The sequence below is a fragment of the Lutra lutra genome, chromosome 9 (genome assembly GCF_902655055.1).
Source record: "Lutra lutra chromosome 9, mLutLut1.2, whole genome shotgun sequence".
Taxonomy (NCBI): Eukaryota; Metazoa; Chordata; class Mammalia; order Carnivora; family Mustelidae; genus Lutra; species Lutra lutra.
In genome coordinates, this window is record NC_062286.1 from 53,985,531 (window position 1) to 54,013,120 (window position 27,590).

The window sequence follows — 27,590 nt, forward strand, 5'->3', positions numbered from 1 at the left end:
TCTCTTGACAGGCCCGCTTCGGCTGCGTTCCTCATTGGGCACCCTAAAGAATGCCCCGCCCCTGGCCTTGTCCGATTGGGGAAAAGCATTACGGCCCCGCCCCCTAGAGTCCGCTCCTCTCTCTGGTTGGTCACGCTTGACAAGGCCCGGGCTCCACCCCCCCTTTCCAATTGGTGACAGGATTCGCAACTCCGCCTCGTGCTCCTTCCCTGTTTTCCATTGGTTCTATACCGACAACCCCCTTTTGCTTTGTTAGTATTGGCCCAGAGCTACAGAGAGCGCACTTTGCCTATCTCCCATTGGTGAAGCCGGCTGAAACCTCCCAGCTACGATGACGTCACCTTCCTCCGGGCCCAGGGAGCCCTGAGTGGCTGGTGATCAGCGGCGCCGCTACTCCTCCCCTGATCTGGCATTGGCTGGGAGGGCTGACCTGGGCGCCGGCACTGATTCACCGGCCGCCGCGGAGCTCCGCTCTGTCCGGCCCATCCCGGCCCCGCCTCGGACCTGTTGCCCGGACCTGTCCCCGGGGAGAAGTTCCGAGAGCCTGCCGGTTATTCCTCGAGTGGAAGGCTGGCACCGCGCGTCGCCTGGGCTCTTTGTCCTGCTCGGATTCCTGGCCTGAGCCCTTGGTCCGGCGGCCACAGTCCCAGAGGTTCCAGGCTTCCCAGCTCCCTGGCGGCTGTGGGCCCCGCCGCGAATCCCACTGAAGGCGAGAGCAGCGCCGGCAACCTGGTGGGCCCGGGGCTTCCGCCGGCGCCACGTGGCTGTGGGGCTTGGAAAAAGCTTGCCTTGCGTTGAATGCTCGCCGCCCAGCGTTTTTTCTCCTCAGAAAGCGGCGGAATCGGGCGCGTCTCTGTTGGCACTCCCCACCTCTACCCCAAGTGCAGGCATAATCACTCCCTCAAAAACTTACTGCATCTACAGAATCCCCGGCGTTGGATCCCGAGATTTTTTGACCCAAATCTCGTTCAGGGTCTTTCCTTCCCTTTTAATTCTAGATGAAAACATTAAAACAACAACAACAAAAACTTCCTCTGTTCAAGTCTATAAATGGTGTGTGTGGGGTGGTACCAGTAGAAATATATAGAACTAAAAATTTAAGATTATTCCCTAAGCCTATCAAGATTTATAACCCAAGTTACATTGTTAATACACTGGCATCTCCATTTTAAAAAGGAGGAATAAATGTCTTCGTAAGCTTGAACATATTTCATAAAGCTTTTAAAAAAAAGCTTACTGTTGGCAATACATGAAAATAATAACTTGCTATATGTCACCTGCATTATCACTAATCCTTAATATGACCCCATTAGATAGGTTAATAATTACATTTTGAACACGAGGAAACTGAGACCCAGAGAAGCTAAATGACTTCCCTTGTCATCCATTTAGCCAGAGATGGAGACTGAGCCTAGACTAGATCTGTTTCGCCTAGAGCCCATGCTACCAATGCCTTAAGAGTTAAGAAAGAGATTTCCTGACTGAGTCACAAACACTGACACTCAAACACTGGGGAGAGAGGAAGAAAAACATGTAATCATGGGAATTTTTTTTAAACGTGTCCTTTTTCGTGGTTGACAAATCCATTAAAATTAAAGTCAACAGAATTAACAAGTAGAATAAATGTAGTAAAGCATGCCTGACCTATAGGAAACATTTTCTGCTTTTAATGGTTAATTGAATCTAAAAGCTTATTTTTTTATGACTGCTAATACACTGAAGATAAATGTATTAAAGAAAGCACAAAGAGAAATGAGAATGGGGATATAACATTTTTAACAAGAATTTTTTTTTTCAAGATTTCATTTATTTGAGAGGGTGTGAGAGAGAATACTTGAGCGATGGGAAGAGGGTGGGGAGAGGGTCAGGGAGAAGCAGACTCCCAGCTGAGCAAGGAGCCAGATGTGGGACTTGATCCCAGGACCCTAAGTCATGACCTAAGCCAAAGGCAGATGCTTAACCAACTGAGCCACCCAGGTGCCCCATTTAATAAGCATTTTAAAATTGCAAGTTATTTGTAATACAAATTTGAAAGTCATAATGAAATGAATACAATCCTACTAAAGTACTAAAACTGATAATAGTAAAAATACTTCATTATCTTAAATTTGGATTTTATATACTTTTATATTTTCTGTGACTTTATCATGAACATTCAGCATATTTCTTTATTCTTTGTCTCTTATCCTCAACTTTTTTTTAGCCCAGTCTTATTTCAGTGCCATGATCCTTCCCTTTGAATCAATGTGATTGAAAACCACTACATAAAAAGGGAAAAGGTTGTCAGAAATAGAAAATTAATACTTTAAATATCAATGGGTTTATCTTTTTTTTTTTTTTTTTTTGAAGATTTTATTCTTAAGTAATATCTGCACCCAACATGGGACTTGAATTTACAACCTTGAGATCAAGAGTTGCATGCTTTTCCAACTGAGCCAGCCAGGTGCCCACTAACAGGTTTATCTTAAACCATGGACAAAATACTAAGTCATATAACAATCACAGAATTAGATGAAAGAATGGACTTTTTTTTATCCCGTGGTGGTGGTGGTGGAAGAAATGATCAATTAGCCAGTACCACCACCTAGGAATTAGTATCACGAATTTTCAAGGGTATTTGGTGCCATCTACTGGAGATCAAGTAGTACAAAGCAAAGATTGTGTTTTGTTTTTCTAGAAATTATTTTACACAAATGTACACAATGTCTACTTAAGATAATCTAAAAGTACAGGTTTTGTAGAAAGAAGTAAAAATCCTAAAACAAAGTATAAGTGGTGACCCCGGCACCTCGTCCCTCAAACACATTATAAAAGCATTGATCACTAGACGCAAACCCAAAAATAAAAAATGGGAATTCCAGAATGTTTGAACCTAAACTTTGTGACCAGGACTTTAAATAAAAAGTTATGCACGAATATGGGCTGTTGAACACTACTCGAGATATCAACTTTATCAAGATAAACTAACAGACTTGGGAAAGAGAGAGAAAATGCTGAAAATGGGGAAGCATAAACACAGAAGGTATTATACTTGTTAGATAATCTTAACTGCTTCTTTTAAAAGGCTAAGACCCAGCCTCCTTCCCTTGAGTGGCTGCTGTTCCAGGACCGCATAGAATACTATGTAAACGCTAATGCTGAATGGCAGGTTCATTAAATGTTATGGTAATTGTAATAGAGATGCCTCTTCAGTGAATCCTTCAGAGTGGCAGGAAGATTACTGTGGTATTAAAATCCTTAAATATCTAAAAAGTTCCAAACTTTTGGGAGTTTGGGAGAGGGAATTTAAAAAACCCTACTTGTGGGCGCCTGGGTGGCTCAGTGGGTTGAGCCGCTGCCTTCGGCTCAGGTCATGATCTCAGGGTCCTGGGATCGAGTCCCGCATCGGGTTCTCTGCTCGGCAGAGATCCTGCTTCCCCCTCTCTCTCTCTCTGCCTGCCTCTCCATCTACTTGTGATCTCTCTCTGTCAAATAAATAAATAAAAAATCTTAAAAAAAAAAACAAAACCCTACTTGTAACTGAGCTTGAGACCTAACCACTATGACATTAAAATAAATTTTGTTTTGTAGGGGTGCCTGGGTGGCTCAGTGGGTTAAGCCGCTGCCTTCGGCTCAGGTCATGATCTCGGGGTCCTGGGATTGAGTCCATCGGGCTCTCTGCTCTGCGGGGAGCCTGCTTCTTCCTCTCTTTCTGCCTGCCTCTCTGCCTACTTGTGATCTCTGTCAAATAAATAAATAAAATCTTTAAAAAATAATAATAATTAAAAAAATTAAAAAAATTTGTTTTGTATGTTTCTGAGGAACTGATTTTATTCTTTGAAGTATAAAAATGAATGAAATTTGCTACGTCCATAATATTAATCCCCTTCTTTGTGGCTACTTTTGATGCTCTGATATCATATTATCAGATGATCTAGTATCATGATACAAGCTTTAAAAACCTTTACTGCTTTCCAAAAATTAGTTACTCCATGAATATTTGTGACTTTAAAAACAGAGCAATAGCTTAACAAACTGGTAGTACATTTCATAAAACACTGTGGTAGCAGTTGAAAAAAGCAGAGGTATATATATTGGCATGGAAAGATCTCCAAGGCAGTGTTGAGTAAATAGGCTGTAAAATGTTCCTATAGCATATTATTTAGGGGGGGGGGGGGAAGAACCCAAACTATGTACTTTTCTCCTTTGCAACTTTGTTATATATACAGGTATATAGTCAAAGGTCTGGAAGTATACACTGCAGAGGGGCAACAGGACCAGGACTGTTCAAAAGGGGTTTAGCTTTGTCTTAAAGTTTTAAAATTTTTTTACAGGAAGAAAATGTGTCCACTTATTACTTGGGTAACCAAAGGTTAACATAAAGATCAAAGGAAGTGGTTAAATGAAAAAAAGGTTACTGAACGATTCTCATGGATTGAGCAGATATTTTTGGGTGCTTTAATCTGTGCCAAGCACTATGTGGTGCTGGGGCTACAGCAGCAAACAAGACAGAAGCCCTGATTCTCAGAGCTGGATGTGTGGTGTAAGAACCAGACTGTAATAAATGAATACAGTATGTCAAGCAGTGATAACTGCTACTAGGAAAAGGAAACCTTGCAGAACATATGAAGAAACTGGAAGCTTCACATATGCTGGTGGGAATGTAAAATAGTGCAGCTGCTTTTGAAAACAGTTTGACAGTGCCTCAAAAAGTCAAACATTAATATATGAGCCAACAATTCCACTCCTAGTTATACACCCAAAAGAACTGAAAATATGTTCATACAAAAACCTGTGTACTAATGTTCATAGCATCACTACTTATAAAAGCCAGAAAGTGAAGTACAAATGCCCATCAACTGATGAATTGTAAAAATGTGGTAGATTCACAGAGTATTAATTGACTTTAAAAAGGAATGAAGTAATGACACATGCTACAATGGGAACAAACCTTGAAAACATGTTAAGTGAAAGAAACCAGATATAAAAGGCCAAATACTGTATGATTCAATTTATATGAAATGTATAGAAGAGGCACATCTTTAAGATTTTATTTATTTACTTGAGAGAGAGTGAGAGAGCATGAGAGGGGAGAGGGTCAGAGGGAGAAGGAGACTATTTGCTGAGCAGGGAGCCTGACGCGGGACTTGACCCTGGGACTTCAGGATCATGACCCAAGGCAAAGGCAGTTGCCCAACAAACTGAGCCACCCGGGTGCCCATTTTTGGGTGCCAGAGGCCCATTTTTAGAGACAAAACGTACATTAGTGGTTTCAGGGGTGGTGGGAATGAGGGTGGCAGAGAGGGATGAAGAGTGACTGTTGACTGGGTATGGGATCTCTTTGGGGTGAAGAAAATATTTTGTAACTGGACAGTGATGATACATAACTGAATATACTAGGGACGCCTGGGTGGCTCAAGTCATGGTCCCCTATGTTGGGCTCCCTGCTCAGTGGCTCAGTGGGGACCCTGCTTCTCCTCTCCCTCAGTCCCTCCTGCTTGTGCTCTCTCTCAAGTAAATAAAATCTTAAAAAAGAAAACACACAAAAAAACCCCCAAACCCTGAATATACTAAAACCCACTGAAATGGTACCACTGTAAAAGGGTGAATTTTTTGGTGTGTGAATTTCTCCTCAATTTTTTTAAATGTTAAAGTAAGTAGAACAGGGTAAAGGGATAGAGAGGGAAGCAGGGTTGCTGTTTTGGATAGGATGGTCAGGAATGACCTTATTTTGGGCAGAGACATAAAGCCACCCCTGCAAATCAGGGTGGAAGTCGGGGAGCAGAAAGGAACATTCCAGGAGGAAGAGCAAGTGGAAAGCTGAGTTACATTCACACATGTTCTCAAGGAACAGCAAGGTCAGGAGCTTGGTTAAAGGCAGCAGCAAGGAGGTGAGAGTGTGGGAAGCCAGGGTTCAGACTGTATAGGGTTGTACACTGCAGTAAGGATTGGACCTTATTTTTTTTTTTTTTAAGATTTTATTTATTTGACACAGAGAGAGAGATCACAAGTAGGCAGAGAGAGGCAGAGAGAGGAAGGGAAGCAGGCTCCCTGCCTAGCAGAGAGCCCGATGTGGGGCTCGATCCCAGGACCCTGGGATCATGACCTGAGCTGAAGGCAGAGGCTTTAACCCACTGAGCCACCCAGGCGCCCCAGGACTGGACCTTATTTTTTAAGAAGATTTATCTATTTATTTTAGTGAGAGACAGAACAAGAGCAAGTGAGAGTGAGTGCATGGGGGTGGGGGGTGGGGTAGGCATGACGGAGAGGAGAGAATCCCAAGCAGACTCTGCAGCATGGAACCTGACACTGGGCTTGGTCTCATGACACTGAGATCATGAATTGAGTTGAAATCATGACCTGATGTACATTTTAAAAGGTTTGCCTCTGTTGCTTCAAGACAGGCTACTGCAGTAATCCAAGCAAGAGAGATAATTTATGTTAGTCTAGGTGGTAGGTGGTCAGATTCAGTGTCTATCAAATCACCATGATGTATACTTTAAATATCTTAAAGTTTTGTATGTCAATTATACCTCAGTAAATCTGGGGGGGAAAAAAGCAACAGTTGGATGCAAAATATACTGAGGTTAGAGTCAAAAAGTTTGCTAATGAATGTGGGGTATGAGAGAGGAGGTCAAGGATGACCCTACAGATTTTGGTCTGAGCAAAGGAGTGAAAGGATGGGCCATTTACTGAGATGGGGAAGCCTCAGAAAAGGCTGGGCAGGGAAATGAGAACTGAGTCAACCTTAACTTTGAGGTGCCTAATAATCTAGGCACATAACTGCACAACTGCACAAGCCTACAATTCAATAAAATGGCTAGGCTGGAAGTATAAGCTGGAAGCCATACTGGAGACTCAATAAGGAAGAGAATGGAGTGTCCAGGAATTAAACCCCAACACACTCCAACATTTAGATACTTAGAAAGAGAAGATATGGTACAATTTATGTCTGAGAAGCAGAAGCTTGCTAGAGGAAGACAAAGATGCTCCGTATTTGTTCTTACAGAATCAGATGATCTGATGGATAAAAATTCCTTTAAACCAGGACTTCTGGGGTGTCTGGGTGGCTCAGTTTCTTCAGCACCCAACTCTTGATTTCTGCTCAGGTCATGATCCCAGGGTCGTGGGACTGAGCCCTACCTCGGGCTCCACGCTCAGCACAGTCTGTTCGTCCCTCTCCCTCTGCTCCTCCCTGCTGCTTATGTTCTCTCTCTTAAAATAAGTTTAAAAAATCTTAAAAACAAAAAAACCCCTAAATGAATAAACAAAAACAGGACTTCCTTTAGGATCACAGGTGTCTTATCTCTGGCTTTTCAGATGTCTTCCTCTTCCATTTCTTGGTGTTAGCTCATGGAGAGCAAACCTATTGACCTACGAGGTATTCTCGTTATTTTTTACCAAGCATGCTGCTTTGGGGATCTTGAGTCAAATATCTATTAACACCACACGAAGATGACAATCCAAAAATTTGTAATGTGGTCTTGGGTATATTATTTTATCCCAGAAGTTTTAGCTTCCTTATTAAAACGACAGCTGGATCTGCCTTCCTTAAGTGTGCACAAATGTGCTCAGAAATAGTCCTTATTGTGGATAATTTAGAGACAAACAGCTCAGGTGGCAAAACTCCAAGCAATAGCGAAATAAGTCAATCGGAGAAAGACAACGATCATATGATCTCCCTGATATGAGGAAGTGGAGATGCAACATGGGGAGCTAAGGGGGTAGGAGAAGAATAAATGAAACAAGATGGGATTGGGAGGGAGACAAACCGTAAGTGACTCTTAATCTCACAAAACCAACTGAGGGTTGCTGGGGGGAGGGGGGTTGGGAGAGGGAGGTGGGGTTATGGACATTGGGGAGGGTATGTGCTATGGTGAGTGCTGTGAAGTGTGTAAACCTGGCGATTCACAGACCTGTACCCCTGGGGATAAAAATATATGTTTATAAAAAATAAAAAATTAAAAAAACAAAAAAACTCTAAGCAAAATAATCTAACCACCTGGGGGCAAGGACATTCGTGCAATGGGTATTACAAACTGTGCAACTGATGTAGCATAAATCCCAGTATTTCCTGCTTTTATGGTTTGAAGAGCCTCAGCTTTCTCATCTGGGAAATGGAGATAGTAGTACCTGCTCCATCTCTTACGGATTAAATAAACCAAGGTGCTCTGTGCACTGTATTATGCAGTGCAGTCACACTACTATTATTTTCTTTGCAGGAAATGAATTTGCCAGGAAAATTTTTAAAGAACTACAACAGGTGGTCAAATTTTAGATGTAATAATGATTTATAATCCAGCTAAAAATGCTTGTAAAATCATTTACATACAAGGATGGTGATTATAGAATCCTTTTTTTAAAGTTTTTTTTTAAAGTAATCTCTATACCTAATGTGGGGCTCTAACTCGTAACCCCGAGTCACATGCTCCACTGAATGAACCAGCCAAGTGCCCCCAAATTTTTAAAAATAGTGAAAGACTTAAAAAAAAAAAAACAACCAATATGCGTGCCCATCAATAAGGACTATTACAGTCCGTCCTATAATGAGCCGTGACTGCTGCCCTTAATAAATAGAGGCAGTGTTAAATGCACTGGTAAGAAACAATCCTGGGGCGCCTGGGTGGATCAGGTGGTTAAGTGCCAGACTCTTGATCTCAGTTCAGGTGTTGATCTCAGGGCTGTGAGTTCAAGCCTGCATTAGGCTCTATGCTAGACATGAAGCCTACTTAAATAAAAGATAAAAGAAATAATTTTAGGATGTACTAGTAAATAAAAAAAGGACAGGTGCAGAATAGTGTGTAGAGTCTGCTTATATTTGAATAACAAAGATATGTACACACATACGTTTGTGTATATATGGAATATCTCTGAAAGGATGCACAATTAGCTCTTCCCTATATACCCTTTGTTCTGTCTGAATTGTGTTCCATGTGTTTGTATTACTTACTCAAAAATAAAGTAAAATAAAATCTAACCACAGAACCTCAAATATCAGCAAGGTATGAAACAGAATGGGTAGTGGTTGTCATCTTTGGTATAAAAAGGGTTTCCCTCAACTAAGAAAAAGAAAAGCTTGCCAAAAGAAGCAGCTCCAAAGGGTGCCTGGGTGGCTCAGTGGGTTAAGCTGCTGCCTTCAGCTGAGGTCATGATCTCATGGTCCTGGGATCAAGTTCCGTATTGGGCTTTCTGCTCAGCAGGGAGCCTCTTCCCTCTCTCTCTCTCTGCCTGCCTCTCTGCCTACTTGTGATCTCTGTCAAATAAATTTTTAAAGAAGTCTTTAAGAAAAAAAAAAAAAAGAAGTGGCTCCAAGACTTGGAATAAGCATTTCACACAAATGTATATATATATGACCAACACATTTTTTAAATGTTCATCCTCCTTAGCAACTGAACAAATTAAAACCAAATACTAGTTTACCAGATGGGATATTTAAAAAAGTATTACACCTGACACTGGTGCCCACATATGAAAATCAGAATGCTTATACTTTACTGGTGAGAGATGGTTGTTACCTTTCTAGCCATACATATATCAAAAGCCTTAAGACATGCACACACACCCCTTTATCTCACCCAGCAATGCCACATCTAAGAATGGAACCTGAGGAAATAATGCAACAAGTACAAAAAGATGTATGTAACAGGAATACTACTCACAGTTTTAATTAAAACAGCAAGTCATGGGAGGTAAGCCAATGTTTGCTCATAAAAGATCAGTTAATAAATTATGGTACAACCAAGTAGCTAAATTTAACTAAAAGTTAAGTTTCTAAGTAACACGTAAGTATTAAAAACTGTTCACAGTACATGGGAGAAAAAAGATTAGCAAAAGAGAACAGCATATAAATTCTGATATAATGGGTAAGGACAATAAATATATACCATAGGAGGTTGGAAAGACATATATCAAAATATTGTTTCTGGGGATAGATATAGGTGATTTTTGGCTCTTCTTTTTGCTTTTTGGTTTCTCCCAAGTTTTTATATAATGAGCATATACGGTTTTAAAAATGGGAAAAACAATAAATGGAGGAAATAATTGGGGCAAAAAAAAAACCCAGTTATTTTTAAGTTACTAATGAAATCTAAATCTACGTAGGGGAAAAAAACTGTGTAGGGGGAAAATTTTATATAGCAATACAAATATTTATCAAATACAAAAGGGTAGAAATATTGCTTTATTTGACAAACTTACATCCAAATTACTTTTATGTGTTTAAAAAAGTCCTAACGTGCACCCAAGAAGAAAACATATACAGATTCCACAATAATAAGAACAAAAAAATGGGGCTGATTGCCCCAAATGATATTTCCTAAAAGAAAAAAATGCAGTATTTAACTTTCCTTTTTGTGAGTCAGGGTATGTGAACTGCATACATCATAAATAAAAATTTTCTTACTTTACAAGGAAGAAGGACTGTGATCCTGTTTTTTATGCATATTAAATATGAAATACAATATCCACTCTTCTGAACAAGGTAAAGGAAAAAAAAAATCATTCTTTATCATTTCAGTTTTCATGCAATGAAATCCAAAGGTCTGTTGAATCCACCTTTTCGATTCATGTACTGCCTATGATGAGAAGAGAAAACTCATTGTTTATTAAAAAAAAATTCTGGACTCCTCTTATAAAAAAATAATAATACAAATCATCTTTAAATTGGCAAAGTCTAGGGCAAAAAGTATTCATGGTTATTTAATGCACATTAAGAATATTATATCATTTTCAAAATAACCTAAAGCCTTTCAGATTTCTTTAAAATCCAAATAGAAGGATGGAAATATACTTCCAAAATTATTTGGAAAGGTTCTACAGACTTAAAAAAAAAAAAAAAAAAGGTTGAAAATCCCTATTTACAGGTAATAATAAGGAAATAGAGAAGAGCTCTAAAATAGGTACCCATCATGTAAATATGACTGCATATGGTACTAGTTCTCCTCATTAAGACTTTCTTTGAAAATAATTTTGCAAAGGGCCGTTAATGATGATTCCAGTCCTCACCTTAACTCACAGCATTCTCAGATCACATTATACATATTCTAAGCTAATTGGAATACTAATCTTTTATCATTGGTAAAGGCTGAGAGAAAGGCATTTAAAGATGTCATTATGAATTCAGTGAAATTTCAGGTATGGATTGTTTATTTCTGTGGTATTGATAAAATATGCCTTAATATACTTAAGATACTCAACAGAAAAATATATTTGTAGCTGAAATCCTTACACAATCATTCTAGGTTAGTAATTCAGGAGGGATCGAATTTAAATCTGTAAATGTAATAAAATTAAAGCCTGAAGACTTGAGAATATGCTGTTTTGAAAAAAGAACAATGTTGAGTTTTAAAAAATTTAAGCCAACAGCCTTCTCTGTAATAGTTATTAGTTCACATGTAAATTGGAAATTATTCTAACACACCAGAATATAAGCAAAGAAGATCAAAACAAGGAACTATACGAAACTGCTACATTTCCTACAAACACAGCTATCTCATAAATAAATTCTTTCCCAAGCACCTAATTTTTATCATTAGTTCAAACATAGTCATGGGAGCTAAGCATACCTGTACTTCCTCTTCTGAGACACATTTATGGCATAGGCATTTACAGAACCATCCACCTTTTTCCCCTAGAGAAAAGCAATAAACAAATATAAAAAATGGGAAGGATATATTAAATGCCTCAAAGAGCTGGATCCTCTAAACATACTCAAATGGCAAAATTCATTTAAGAATGGTGAAGCCCAATGAGAGAATTTTCAGATAATGATGATATTCCATGAACTCCCATGTATTAAAATTCTGTTCCCATTTTTACAGTCACACATAATCTAACATATTCAAATATCCAAGCCAACAAACATTCATGGTATATATATTTATATGCAAGGCATGCAGAGAAATAGGTTCTTAATCTTTTTTGGTCCAAGAATTCTTTGAAACCAAATACCACTTACGGCTATTTTCTCTAGGAAAATTTAACTTATGACCTAAGCTCACAGCTCAAATCACAGCTGGAACAGTCACCATTCATTCAGATCTCCTTTCTTGCACAGGCCTTAAAATTTTGATTTTTCAATCAAGAATCAGAATACAGGGGTGTCTAGGTGGCTCAGTCGATTGACTATACATACAACTCTTGGTTTTGGCTCAGGTCGTGATCTCAGGGTCATGAGACAGCCACACTCAGCTGGGGGTCTACTTGGGATTCTCTCCCTCACCCTGTGCCCCTCTCACTACCTCCCCTCTCTAAAATAAATGAATGAATGAATGAATGAATGAGTGAATGAATGAATAAATCTTTTAAAAACCCAGAATGCAGAATAACAGGTGTTAATGTTAAGTGTCACTTTTATCTTAGCCCTTCTTATGTGGCATCTACCTTCTTTTTCACTAACTCCTTTATGGGTCTTTTGATCTGGCCAAGTTAACTCATCATTTGCTGTTTCTCATGTCTAAACTGCCTTCTCAACCCTCATCCAAGAACCCCAACCATCAAGGGCCAATTCCAGTGGTTCAGCTGGCAGAAACCCACTACCCTTCCCCAGACTGTTAACTGTGCTTCCCTCATAATACCTTCCATTTTCTACCTTGCATTTTCATGATGTATATATATGATGTTACTTTCTCTGAGACTGAAAGCTTCTTGATGGAGGGATATGGATATCAGTTACCTTTGCATTCTCACACCCTAGGCCACTGAACTTGCAGGTGCTCAGAAAATGACTGTTAAATATATGAACACCAGCGATCAATGCCATCTCTTTCATACACATGTGACCTCCAATTCCCTCCCTCCCTCCCCCACCATTACCCATGGGAGTATGCCCTATCTGCAAAGCACACTTACTAGGTATCTCTGTTAGGATAAAAAAAGGATTCTTTTCCACTGCCTTAAAGGGATGCACAAGTCAGGTATATATTTGAGGTGGAGCTAAAGTAAATGCACTTGGGGGCACCTGGCTGGCTCAGTTGATCAAGTGTCTGACTCTTGATTTCGGCTCAGGTCATGATCTGGGGGTTGTGGGATTGAGCTCTGTGTCGAGCTTCACACTCAGTGGAGGTTCTGCTGGAGATTCTCTCTCTCCCTTTGCCCCTTTCCTGCTTGCACTCTCTCCAAAACTTAGAATAAATAAATCTTAAAAAAATAATAAATACATGTATTTGGCTTTACTTTTCTATTCCTGTTTTCACTACATTGTTGGGAGGGTGCGGAGAGTACAATACTGGGTAAATTACTTGAGGTGTATAATTTTACCCTCCCAAAAATAGAAAGCAGGCAGGATTTCGAAAGACTGGCTTAGAAAAAAAGTAATGATTCTAACTATTTTATTAAGTTCAATTCCTAAAGGATTACCGGTTTTTGAAAACTATTTGAAGAGTTGTATATTATAAGCCTGTTTTGATTTACATGCTAAAATAGAAAATTACCCATTAACAAACATAACCGAACTCTGAAACATTCTAGAATGTGAAAATTTAAGGGAAAATAAGTGACCACACTGGTACATGAAAAAGTAGCATAGACCTATGATGAAATATCACAAGATACACATTACTGAAAGGCAAATAAACAGAGAAGCTTTACAACTGATGGCCATGAAACTAACTGCATATAAACTAGATTAACATCCTTGTAGATGTCCTTAAGAAAACAAATGACATCATTTGTTCTCATGGTACACCTTTTTTTTACGGGATGTATGAATTCTCACCTATTTTTTTCTTTTATTAAAGATTATTTATTTATTTATTTGACAGACAGAGATAGGCAGAGAGAGGAAGGGAAGCAGGCTCCCTGCTGAGCAGAGCACCTGATGTGGGGCTCGATCCCAGGACCCTGGGATCAGAGCCGAAGGCAGAGGCTTTAACCCACTGAGCCACCCAGGCGCCACTATTTTTTTCTTTTATAAATAAACACCTTCAGCACAGACTACAGTTAAAAGTATGGCTCCAGGGTCATGATCCCAGGGTCCTGAGATTGAGGCCCATGTGGGGCTCCCTGCTCAGCTGAGAGCCTGCTTCTCCCTCTGCTCCTCCCCACTGCTCATGCTCTTTCTCTCTCAAATAAATAAATAAAATCTTTAAAAGAAAAAAGTATGGTTCCATTTTTACATCTGATTCTCAGAATTTCGAACTTAACATCAAACAACAGAAACCCTCTGCCCCAGCCCCCCCAAAATAATTCTGATAGATTCCCCTCCCTATTCTTCTAACAATAGCAAAATTACAGTTGCTTTACTTTGGAGATATTTTTGTTCACTCAGTGTACACATTAATAAATCATTTCACTTATAAAATACTCTTTGGCAAAACAAATAAGGATTTGGTGTACTCAAGGAAAAAAAACAGATACATAAACTGCATTAAATTAAAAAATGGGGAATAACCATTTGTGAGAACAAGAGCTCCTAATTTTCTTACCTCAGAACAGTCATGCCTCAGTATTCCTCTTAGGTTATATATACACTGTCATTTTAAAAACATGTGAGCTCTAGGGGCGCTTGGGTGACTCATTAGGTTAAGCCTCTGCCTTTGGCTCAGGTCATGGTCCCAGGGTTCTGGGATCAAGCCCCACATCAGGCTCTCTGCTTGGCAGGGAGCCTGCTTTCCTGCCTCTCTGCCTACTTGCGATTTCTGTCAAATAAATAAAATCTTAAAAATAAAAAAAATAAAAAATAAAAAAAACATGTGAGCTCTACACAATCACAACCATTAGTAAGAAACTTTTACAGATTCTGAGATTATCCCAATCCATTCACAAGATTTGGATTATTTTTGACATTTTTTCTTAAGAACCTATTTCCATTTACAAAACTAAATGGACTTAAAATTCTAGAGAATGTTTTTAAACTATATTCTCAAAGAAAATATATATTCCTTCCACACATACTCTCTATTCTTACTAGCTCCTTCTTTCTCCTCTCCTGTTTCCACATCCTCTATCTCCCCTCCCCCCCATTTCTCTTTCTTTCCCATCTCCCTATTTCTTTCTACTCTTTACCCCACCCCCCCAACGTATAATCCCTTCTCTTCATCATCTTCTTCAAACACCCTCCTTTTCCTCCCCCAGTTCCTTATTCTCTTCAGTATTATGATCAAGGCTAGGAAACTCACTTTCCAATTCTCCCCTCTTCTGAGCTTTGAGATATATATACAGGTACCCAACGTCATCTTTCTCAGCAGCTGAATTTCATTCTTGTTTAACAGCATTTCTCTGTCCTAGAACCCTTTCTTGGTTAACCCCATTTCCTGGTGTTTCAGCCTATCACTCTGGAGTCCTCAAAGACTACTCACTCCCATCACCACCAACCACCAACTCTGGCTCCTGAGTAGACTCAATATTCTGGCCTCAGTTCAGGCCTTCATCATCTTTCATTTGCATGACCCAGCAGTTCTCCTTGCCTCCAACCTAACCTGTCTCCTATCTGTCCTCCATGTTGTCCTGGCTCATCTTTCTTTCTTTCTTTCTTAAGATTTTATTTATTTATTTGACAGAGAGAGATCACAAGTAGGCAGAGAGGCAGGCAGAGGGAGAGGGAGAAGCAGACTCCCTGCCGAGCAGAGAGCCCGATGCGGGGCTCGATCCCAGGACCCTGAAATCGTGACCTGAGCTGAAAGCAGAGGATTAACCCACTGAGCCACCCAGATGCCCCCTGGCTCATCTTTCTAAATGCACGTATCATTGCTTCTTCTCCTCAGCACCTAAAGAATCAACTCTAAGTTCCTTAGCATGGCTAAGAGTATCAAAAGCTTCCACAATTTGCTCCCTATCTCACTTTCTAACCTCACTCCTAGCCCATCAGCACCTCTTACTAGTCAGTGAATTTGAAATTCCCACAACACACTATGCTCCTTCATACCTACATACATTCTCATGAGCTCTTCCCTCTATTCAAATGATCTTCCTCCTCTTCATCTGATCACCCTGAAGATAAAATTAAACATCAGGCAAACACTCCCCAAATTCTAATGGCAGCTTAGTGCTTCCTTCTCTGTGCTCTCAATGCTCTTCACACAGATACTTCACGTTTTCTAAAGGAAAAAACTTGTGTGAATGAAGAAATTATGAGCTACAGTAAAATAATATGGAAATTTGTGGCAGTATGAATGGATTAATTCAAATCAGAATGTTTAACTGGCTACATGTTTTACTTACTTTTGTGGAGTCAAAAGAGGCAAATCCCATTAATTTCATCATTTCTATTTCTTCCTCTGTTTTGCCCTCTAAGTCCTCCTCTGCAAAAAAATAACACAAAAATAAAATTTTTTTTAACTCCTATCACTTTATATATAGGCATCCCACCTTCCCAAAGTTTGTGGTATACCACTTTGCTTTTAGAAAAGACCTACATTAGGGGCACCTGGGTGGCTTAGTCAGTTTTAGTCAGTTAAGCAACCAGTTCGTGGTTTTGGCTCAGGTCATGATCTTGCAGTTGTAGGATCGAGCACCATGTCGGGCTCTGCGTTCAGTGTGTGTCTGCTTCAGATTCTTTCTCCCTTTCCCCTTCCTGCTTGTGCTTGCTCACACACACACACTCTCTAAAATAAATACTTTAAAAGAAAAAAAAAAGACCTATGTTAGTACTTTTTGCTAACCAAAAGAAATGTGAAGAGGATTTTTATTTTTAAGAAAAAAGCAATTACTGTACTAATGTAGGTCTTTTTTTTTTTCTTTAAAGATTTTATTTATTGATTTAACAGAGAGAGACACAGTAAGACAGGGAACACAAGCAGGGAGAGTGGGAAAGAGAGAAGCAGGGAGCCAGATGCAGGGCTCGATCCCAGGACCCTGGGATCATGACCTGAGCCGAAAGCAGCCGCTTAACAACTGAGCCACCCAGGCGCCCCCTGATGTAGGTCTTCTGTAAAAGCAAAGTGGTGTACCACAAACTTTCAGAAAGCATGACTCTTTGCTTTATGCCATTTTGGCTTAAGAAAGGTTTCATAGGAAGGCTCAACTTTTGTACCCAGGGGCAGGGTCCAACAACATGGGACATGTCCTGTATAAAAAGGGTGGTGGCAACAGATTAACAGTTATTTCAAGGTGCCTGGGTGGCTCAGTTGGTTAAGCGTCTGCCTTCAGCTCAGGTCATGGTCTCAGGGTCCTGGCAGGGTTCCCTGCTAGGCAGGGAGTCTGCTTCTGCCTCTCCCCTGTCTCCCTTCTCTGCTCATATTCTTGCTTGCCCTCTCTCTCTCTCTCAAATTACATAATATCTTTAAAAAAACAGTTATTCCATCTCAGCAACAGAGAACACACAAACAATTAGCTAAAGACTTGGAAATTGGAAAAAATTCCTCCTCAGTTTGGACAAAATGTAACTTAAGATACACGGAGGAAATATGCTCTCCATCCTCCATCAGAAGGGAATGCTTAAAAAAGGACATGCTTGGGACGCCTGGGTGGCTCAGTGGGTTAAGGCCTGTGCCTTTGGCTCAGGTCATGATGCCAGGTTCCTGGGATAGAGCCCTGCACTGGGCTCTCTGCTCAGCAGGGAGCCTGCTTCCTCCTCTCTCTCTCTCTCTGCCTACTTGTGATCTCTGTCTGTCAAATAAATGAATAAAATCTTTCAAAAAAAAAAAAAAAGGACATGCTTGTTGGAGCCTTTGGGCAGGACCACTTTTAATGTCAGATACAACACTACTTTTAAAGGTACTTCCAAAATAGAATATTCTCATTTTTAACTGTCCTTCTTATACCAAGAGCACCATAGAAAACCAGCAACTCACTAAGGTACAATAATAACAAAATCTCAATACCATATGCAATGAACACTATAAAAAAACTAATACTTAAATGTCCCCAAATAATACTTTTATAATTTTATCATGACTAAAGTTATATGAACACAGCTGTGTTTTTCCTACAGTTATTTATCTAGTAACATTACCAGTAATCTGGCGTTCTTTGCTCTTTGTTTCTTTTGTTTCTTTCTTTTCCTCATCTCTTCTTTCTTTCAGTCGAGAAGGGGAAGGAGATGTGGATCTATGTCGTCTTGGGGACCTAATATTCAATAAGTAAAGACAGCAGAAGCAGAGATATAACTGATGACTTGTGTTGACTGGCAAACATGTACATGAGCTCCAAAAAGGTTAAGGCTGAACAAAAGCCAGGTTCCAGACAACGAGGAGTCCATTCCCCATAGCAGAACAAGGAAGAAGGTTCTGCCTAGGCCCTCACTGTTAACAAAAAGCCAAAAATGTAATTTATGGCTTTAATCATCAGTCTCAGTACAGCTAGGGCTGAAAAAATTTTCTATAAGGCAGAAAAATAAGTTTCTAACAATTACAAATACACAAAAAAGTTGACTTAAACAGCAATTGATACTTAAGAATCAAGAGTCCATTTCTAAGGTTCTTTCAAGATGTCACATTCTTGTTTATATATTTGAGTAAACCCTCATCACCAAAAAGTTAGTAGAAACAAAACAGGGACACCTGGCTGGTTCAGTCCATGGAATATGCGACTCCTGATCTCAGGACTGCGAGTTGGAGCCCACACTGGGTATAGAGATTACTTATAAAAATGAAACCTTAAACAAACAAACCAAAAAACCCTAAAACCAAAAAACCCCAAAATACAAAACCTTTACTTCCTACTCCTGCCAAGCACCACGCTAGTGTTTTTCATGTATTATTTCTCATTGCCTCCTCAAGGCAACTCTATGGCAGAGTGTGTGATTAACCCCATCTTACCAATGTAAATGTTCAGTTTAAAATAAGGTGGGCTTAAGTTCCCCTCATTTCATGAAACTGTAAATTCCCTGTGAGAAAAACAAATCCAAGGGCAGCGACTAGTTTTTGGGGGGCCGGTACAATTTCTGGGTTTTTTCTGCACTCACCTGGAGCGTCTTCTGTGTGGGGATCGAGAGCGGCTCCTTCGCCGATCTCTCTCCCGGGACCGGGACCTTTCTCGGCGCCTGCGTTCTCGCTCACGGGACGTGGACCGGGACCGCCTGCGCTCTAATACAAACACACAAAATCTTTTTGCAGAGGCAAAACATTACTTCAAATTTCTAGAGCTGCGCCGTCCGATGGAAACATAATGCCAGCCATTTCTAGGAGTCATATTAAAAAAATTAAAAGACACAGGTAGCATTAATTTTAATATTGTTACTTGACCCAGTATATCCCAACTATTATCATTTCGCCATGTACGCGATATAGAAATTACTGAGATGATTTTTTTTTTTTTTTTGGTGTTTAATAGGAAATCTGGAGTGTATTCTACACTTAAACATACACTTAAACAGCAGTTCCTAATTCGGACGGAGCACATTTTAAGTGCTCCATAGCCGTATGTGGATCGTGGCCTCATTCAACTTTAGAGTCTTGACTAGCTGAAAGTGATAAAAAACCAACCAGAGAAAGAAGAACAGAGGGTCTAAGTGAGATCTCCTGATCGAAGTCCTGTTCTTTACTTCCCACTGCCTTATTTATGGGGGTGGGTGCCAGAAGATATCACGAGATGCGCTCCCTGGACGCAAAATGCTAAATATCGCTTTTCCTATTACATAAACTGGGAAGGAAACAAACAATGAGCATTCAAGAACTAGCCATTACCACATGCTGAGTGTTATGGAATGTGACATTAATTCTCACGTCAGTTTTTAAAGATAGGTAGTACTACCCCAATGTCTAATTACGGTAATTCGGCCTCAGAAGGGCCGGATGACATGCACAAAGCCACCTAGAAATTAAGTGAGGGAACCGTGGTCTGACTCTAAATCCTTCAGTCACAAGTATAAACAAGTTATTGTATGAGTCTGACAGAGAGTCCGCGAAACTCTAACTCAGAGAAGGGAAAACTGCCTTCACACCGGAGGGCTGAAAAGTACAGGGCTCAAGTCTTCGTACTCTCCCACCCCCATGCAACCCCACTCTTCTCCACCTCAGGAGAAAAAGGCCCCTTTCTCCGCTGCGCTCGTACTTGGGGTGAGAAAAGGGAGGGGGGCCACGCCTCCGACCAAGCCCCAGACCAGCCAAATTCCTTCTGGACTCACCCCTCCGTGGGGAGCGGCTGCGACTGCGACCCATTCGTAATCTTCCTCCGCCTCACCCTGCTCCGGAAGCGACTGCGCAACAACTTCCGGGAAGATCGGGTACTGAGCTTTCACCGCCGACTGGAAAACGTAGACACGACTCTGGAGGGTTCCGGTTGTAAAGAAGGGAGGCTGCGCTGAGCCCGCCTAGAATCGCGCAGCCTGCCAGGCTGCCACGACTTCTGAGCGTGGATATTGTCACCTGAGACTCTCTAACAAGCTCCATACAAGCTCCATAGCCCAGTTTTTGAGTCCTGCTGGCAGATGCTGCTTGCCACCAGAAACTAAAGCCAGATACCAGAAGCCATAGACTCCAAACAAGACCCCATGACATAGTTTTCCACCGGTTTGGTTCAGTTCAGCCGCCGTGCTAACCCTCCACACATAGCCTCCGGCTCAGTGACATCTAATTGTATTAACGGAGAACACAGCTATCAGTGCCATGATAGATCTGACTGCACCCATTTATTTTTTTTATTTTTTATTTTTTTAAAGATTTTATTTATTTGTCAGAGAGAGAGAGGGAGAGAGAGCGAGTGCAGGCAGACAGAATGGCAGGCAGAGGCAGAGGGAGAAGCAGGCTCCCCGCTGAGCAAGGAGCCCGATGCGGGACTCGATCCCAGGACGCTGGGATCATGACCTGAGCCGAAGGCAGCTGCTTAACCAACTGAGCCACCCAGGCGTCCCTGACTGCACCCATTTAAAGGGAAGAAAAGAATTGGCGCACTCATTCTGAGACGTCTCCTCTCCATCCCCCCCACCCCCAAAGCCCCAAGGTCCACTTGCTTACCAGCCCCTTAATTACCTTAATCCCATAAAACGCTGACCATGAGACCTAACAGGAAAAATGTGCCTATAGAGCATGAGCTCTCCTTCTGTTCTCTAGCTACTGAATAAATTACCTGCTTGCCCTCAAATACTGTTTGGTTATTTGGCAAACGGTATTGAGTAGGAAAAACAACAAAACCTTCCATTTTGGTAACAAGATTCTGGTGAGAACAGAGTTATCTCTGCTCCTCTAGCCCCGCTTTCCCAGTGGCTTCCCATCTTTGCATCCATGATGGGCTTTAAAATGTGCTACTGAAGGACATTTGGGTGGCTCTGTCGGTTAACCGTCTGTCTTTGAGTCAGGTCATGATCCCAGAGTCAAGGTATCAAATCCCACATCCGGCTTGTTGCTCAGCAGGGAAACTGCTTCAGCCTCTGCCTGCTGTTCTCCTTGCTTGTGCTCATTTTCTTGTTTTCTCTCTGACAAATAAAATCTTAAATATCTTAATATCTACTTGATATTATATAAAGGCCTGGTAAAAGCTATATATCCTCCACCCTGATACAGTTCTCATTTTCCCATTTTTCTTTCACCCACACGCATAAAATATTTTATACCAAACCAATTCTAGACATACCATACATAAAGTTTATGTCCATACAGGGAAGTGCTAGCGTGGGTCAGGAGTCAGAAGGACAAGGGGAAAACATGGGTGAGAGCCTTTATTGTGGTTTTTGCACACAGGAATAGCAGAGGCAGGGTAAGCCTAAGAGGTTTTGTTTGGCGGGGGGTAGAGGAAGAGGGGGAGAGAGAATCTCAAGCATGTTCTGTGCCCAACACCCAGCTGAACCTGACACAGGGCTGCATCTCATGACACTGAGATTATGACCTGAGCCAAAATCGAGTTGGAAGCTTAATTGACTGAGCCACCCAGGTACCCCGAGGTAAGAGATTTAAGATTGGCTAGAAAAATTTCAGTGAGCTTTGGGACATAGGGGCTGTCCCAAGTTGTTTGGTACCTGGTCCTGGGGTCATTAGAGCAGAGCAGTATTGCCTTGGCTTGTGAAACTTTGATAAAGAAGGTGGTTGCACACCTATGTACCAGAGGATTAATCAGTGAAAAAGATACAAATCTGCTCTTGAGTAATTTGCAGTCCAGCGAGGGATACACACACCTAAATAGTGTGCAAGTGCATCTATAGGTAAAGAATTAGATACTGTAGGACAGGTCCCTAACGGTTTCGAGGGGGAGGATTGGCAAGAAGTCTCTAAGAGGAAATAATGTCCAAACAAGATCTTAAGAAGGAGTAGAAATTAGCCAGGAGAATGGGGTGACATTTGTGGGGAGAGATGGAAGAGATTGTCCAGGTAGAGACTGAATGTGTGGAGACAAGAAGCAAGGGAAAGGAAATGTAAAGGCTGGAGTAGGTTTGTAAACTGGGGTTGTGATGAAGAGTTATTGTGAGACAAAGGCACCAAGGAATCTTTGAGGGATTTTAAGGATGGGAGGGACTCAGATTTGAGTTTATTCAGAGAACTACTGATGTGAATACTTGACTAGAGGGGAGATATAATAGGAGACGGGTAAAATAATCTAGATTGGAAATTACTGGCATGTACTAAAATGGTATCTGTAGGTAAGGTGGAAAGTGGTTGTATTTGAGAAATAGTTGCTAAAATGGGAAAAACTTGATGATTTTGGATACAGATGATGGGAGAATTAAAGATTCAAGAATGACATCCAGGCTTGTTAAAACTGAATAGCTGGATGGTAGCATCACTTGCTAAGATTAAGACATACATGAAAAATTCAGGAGAAAGATGATGTCCAGATCGGGACATGCTGAGGTGCCTCTGCGAACACTCATGAGATGCCAACTAGATGTGTATCTGAAACTCACTGGAGAGATCCAGACTGGAACTACAGAAAAACAATCAATCCGAGGGGTGCCTGGGTGGCTCTGTCGGTTAAGTGTCTGCCTTGAGGTCAGGTCATGATCCCAGGGTCCTGGGATTGAGCCCCATGTTGGGCTCCTTGCTCAGCGCAGAGTCTGCTTCTCCCTGTCTTGTGTTTTCTCTCAAATAAATAAAATCTTAAAAAAAAAAAAAAGAAGGAAAGAAAATCATCAGAATAGAGGTGTTCATTTGAAGCCACTGGAGTACATGAAATCTGGTGCAGGTTCAGGACAAAAAAGGGCCTGGAGACAGCCAGAGGAGACTAAGATGAGTCACCAAAAGGACACTAAGGAGTGGGCATAGAAACAGAATGAACCAGGTGTGAAGTCGGAGAAGTTTAAGAGAAGGCTGCTTTTTAAGGAGGAGAAAGTAGTAAATTTTAAGTGTTCATTAAAAAGAATGAAAAAAACCCACAAAACCCCTCATCTAACCTATAGAATTTAGCAACAAAGTCTTTGTTGACTCAAGTTTTGGTGGAGTTGAGTTGTACATGGGTTTTGAAGTGGAGACAGAATTTGGAGAACCCCTATGAGTAGTTTAACTGACGCAGGGCAAAATATGGCAGTGGGTGGAGGTAAATGTTGGGAGATTTTTCAAAGATGTTGAGAAACTTAACCACATTTAAATACTGGTATGAATGAGTCAGCATAGAGAAAAAAAGTAAAGATACAGAAGAGAAAGGGGAAAACCAAAGGAGTAAGTTCCCTAAAGGAGATCAAACCTTATCTGAGGGTGCCTGGGTGGCTCAGTGGGTTAAGCCTCTACCTTCGGCTCAGGTCATGATCTCAGGGTCCTGGGATTGAGTCCCGCATTGGGCTCTCTGCTCAGTGGAAAGCCTGCTTCCCCCTCTCTGCCTCTCTGCCTACTTGTGATTTCTCTCTCTCTGTGTCAAACAGATGAACAAAATCTTTAAAAAAAGAAACAAAAAACCAAAACCTTATCTGGGAAAAGAAATGGTGTGTTTCCAAAAGTCTCCTTCCCCTTTAAATTGTGGGTCAGAAATGGGTTCTGCTAGGGCTTCCTTACTTACTGATCAAACTGCCTTCTCTCAGGATGTAGGTTATCCAGCACTGTGTATCTTTCAGCACTGTACCTGGAAGAAAATCCTTTATATTTCTGATAGTTTGAGGTACCCTCATTCCATTTTAATGGAATTCAAGTGGGGTAGGATCAACACTTGTGATCACACTTGCTTTTAAGTTCCCTCCCCAACCAGACAGTAGTTTTCCAATAAAGGCAAACTGTATTTAAAGTATGCGTATACCTTTCATAAGAACCAACATTAATAATCTGTGATTGTCCGCAAATGTACTATTCTCTAGCCTTAGTTAAATTTTGTTTTACTTTGCTAGTCCTATTTTTAAAAAATCACCAGCTTTTACAAAAGTATTGTATTTTATCATTACATGTGGGTGCATGCCGCTGAGTCAATAATCTTCCCCCTAAATTAGATGCAGTCAGACCTCTACTTAACAGTGATTGATGATGTTTGAGGCTTTTTGCTTTTATACCCCTGCATCTGGACCTTGGAAAAAATGTCAAACTCTCTGGCTGAGGAGGAATTGTACCAGGTCTTTTGTTTTTTTAGGTTCACATTGCTTGAAATTATGAACCAACATTATCATTTCAAGTATTTGATCTACCATTGGCACCCCGGCTCTAATAGCTATTATTAACATGGGTTCATCTTTAAGGGAATATAACTTTTGACATAGTTTCAACATTAATTTCAATATTCTGGACCAACTATTCAACAGAACTTTCTGCAACAGAAATATTCTGTATCTATCCCATCTGATACTGTAGCCACTAGGTACATGTGGTTACTAAGCACAATGTACCTAGTATGACCGAGGAAGTAAATTTTAACTTTTATTTAATCTTTATTAACTTAAATAGCCACGAGGGCTCCTGGGTGGCTCAGTCAAGCATCTGACTCTTAATCTCAGCTCAGGTCTTGATCTCAGGATCTTGAGTTCAAGCCCTTAAAAACGGAATGAGTGCTGTATGTTCTATGTAAGTGATGAATCACTACGTTCTGCTCCTGAAGCCAGTACTATACTCATAGTATACTATACTACTATGTTAGCTAACTTGAATTTAAATAAATTTTAAAAAATAACCACAGTGATCCTTGGTAACCTCACTTTTGCACTTGATACTGAAAATTATTAATATATACTGGTAATCCCATTGAAAGACTTAAAATGTGATAAAATGTGAGCCACTGAACAGTTACTAAAACTAGTGACTACTACTGTTCATTTAATTTTGACTGTACCTTGCTAAGTTTCAAGGGAAATCCATTAAAAAAAAAGACATGTTCATATTCCTCTTTGATAATTTAGCATGAGGCTCTAGAATGTTTTCTCTTAAGGACCGCTATTTTACTTTGAGTAAACTGATGCTAAAAACCAATTTACTGATAATAATTACCAATGGGTAAATATAGTTTTCTAGCCTTAGTAACTTAAAAAAAAAGATTTGGCAATGGCTATGAGGCAAAAGGCAGTTAAACACAAAAGCTTTCATATAATGGTTTATATGATACTTCAGCTGATACTATTAATACTTTATGGAAAATATTCCCATTGAAAAGAATGAAAAGTTCCTGCTAAGGAAATAAAAACAAAAGCAAATTTCTACTATCAGCAGCTGACAAATTATCAATTTCTCAGATGAGAACACAACCTACTTGTGATTGAAGAAGTAGCTCTTATTTGTGGACGACGTAAGCAATTTGGGTAGGAAAGAACCAAAGAACAGGAACCATATATAATTCAAATTTGGATAATTTATATAATGAAATGAAGTAGTTAATTTTACTCACTAATACACTCAAACTTTCTCTTTACTTCCAGTATTTCTAAAAATTCAATTAACCACATAATTCAAGGTTCTTTGTATTTTTTAGCGAGGATAAGACAGAAAAAAAGCATCTCATGAAAGATATGTTGTAGCCAAATATAAAAATAAGAAAAGCAGCCTCTTGATATAGCTAAATTATTGTATTTAAAACATTTAAACTAAGGGGCACCTGGGTGGCTCAGTTGTTAAGCGTCTGTCTTCTGCTCAGGTCACGATCCCAGGGTTTTGGGATCAAGCCCCACATTGGGCTCCCTGCTCAGCAAGAAGCCTGCTTCCCCCTCTCCCACTCCCCCTGCTTGTGTTCCCTCTCTTGCTGTGTCTCTGTCAAATAAATAAATAAAATCTTTAAAAAAAATAAAATAATAAAATAAAACATTTAAGCTATAGTTTGGGGGTGGAAGAGGGGGAGGCATTTAAAAGTTTCCTTTAAGTCAAAGAGGATTAATTTTGAAAGGAGAAAAGTAATTTATGAACCTATGGACACATTACTGAGGAAGAAAAACTATCAAATTCTAGAAGTTAAATTAATTGGGAAAAAATCTAACTAGAAAGAAAAAAACTCTGTTTTCAACAGAAGTTTTTTGGTTTTTTTTTTTTTTTTTGGTCCATTTTATATAAGAGCTTATTTATTCTTTTTCCAAATGGGTATTTATTATTTGTACAGACACATAAAAATGATTCCCAATTTTTAAAACATACTACAAATATACATTAACCACAAAAAGCATTTACTCTCACTGGAAAGAAGAGGAGCATGGCTATTTGCAAAATAGCAGTGAACACAAGAAGGAAACATATAAATCATGACAAGTGTACATCCCATTTTTGACAAAAATAAGTTCTATTTTTACATTAATGTTTTACTGTAAGCTTCTATATGAGATCCTCTGACCTTATTTACATATACTCTGAAATTTCTATTAGCATGTATAACTCAAAGGCACTCAATTCAGAGGTTATAAGGTCCTGAGCTTAAGTGGGAAATAGGATTCCCAACCAAAATTTGAACATAAATAATTCTGAAGATTAGAGAATATGAAAATGTTTAAAGTGTAGTATTTGGTACATAAATAATCCATGACCTAAGAATAAAGTACAGAATGTCAAAGAAATGACCATGTAAGGCAAAGAAATATTCTCAGGTTCCAGCTGATTTTCTCCCCCATTCAAGTTCATTTGAAAGTCAAAAGCTGATTTTGTTAAAAATCCTAAAAAACCTAAATTAAAAGCAAAATAAAATAGCATGAAAATGCTTACGTTAAATAAAAAATTCCCCAGCTTCGTCTCCAAAACCACAAAAAAGTTATTTAATGATTAAAAACAAGTACAGCTTGGAGGGATATCAGAATATGAGGAGGAATCATAAAGAGCATTTGAAAAAATTAAAGGACAGCTCTGAATGCACCAACTGAAAGAGCATTTATAATTCGCCATTCAATTGTTCCTTTAGCGTTCTTTTAGTCAAATAAAAATAAATTTACAGATAGATAATTGACATTCACTAACATTAGGCAGGATCAAGGTTTAAACTAAAAATTAACCCTATATTAGGCTGCAATGTGAAATTTACCTACAGCGATTTTCTACTGATGCTTAAAAATGAAAAGCATGAGTCAACATCTTTGTAACAAATGGTTCGACGGATATTTTCTTGGCTTTAAAATGTTTTTTTCATGTATGCATAGAAATGTAATGAGCATAAGAATAGTCTTCTGTATTATCTGTACAGTTCATAAGGCCTTTGTCATTGTTAGTCACCTTAGATGTGAATATCAGTAGGGCCGTTAAATTAAAGCTGGCCGAAAAAGTTTTGAAAGTGCTACTGTTTCCAACTGATGAGATCCTCAGTTTTCTGCATTTTCTGGATGACGATTATTTTCAGTTCTTTTTTCTGGCGATATATACAGGAAGTTACAGCAGATGTATAAAGGGAAGATCAGAAGTCTGCTGTCCAAGTTCATCACTACTTGTTCCTAT

The 27,590-nt window shown here is 39.8% G+C and overlaps 2 protein-coding genes across 3 annotated transcripts in view; both read right to left on the reverse strand.

Moving 5' to 3' along the window:
- Nucleotides 1-9,613: 9,613 nt before the first annotated feature.
- Nucleotides 9,614-20,070, reverse strand: SNRNP27 (small nuclear ribonucleoprotein U4/U6.U5 subunit 27). Its single transcript, XM_047746677.1, has 6 exons — nucleotides 19,982-20,070; nucleotides 18,821-18,941; nucleotides 17,870-17,982; nucleotides 16,138-16,217; nucleotides 11,544-11,608; nucleotides 9,614-10,553 (listed from the first exon to the last, which is right to left on the reverse strand). The coding sequence occupies exons 1-6, from the start codon at nucleotides 20,013-20,015 to the stop codon at nucleotides 10,499-10,501; spliced, it is 468 nt and encodes a 155-aa protein (XP_047602633.1). The 5' UTR covers nucleotides 20,016-20,070; the 3' UTR covers nucleotides 9,614-10,498.
- Nucleotides 20,071-26,242: 6,172 nt separating this feature from the next.
- Nucleotides 26,243-27,590, reverse strand: part of GMCL1 (germ cell-less 1, spermatogenesis associated) — a 40,011-nt gene continuing 38,663 nt past the window's right edge. For both annotated transcript variants that reach the window (XM_047746076.1, XM_047746078.1), the window contains one exon: nucleotides 26,243-27,586. In XM_047746076.1, coding sequence (XP_047602032.1) covers nucleotides 27,458-27,586 — 129 coding nt within the window. In that variant the 3' untranslated portion in view covers nucleotides 26,243-27,457. The remainder of the gene's footprint in view (nucleotides 27,587-27,590) is intronic.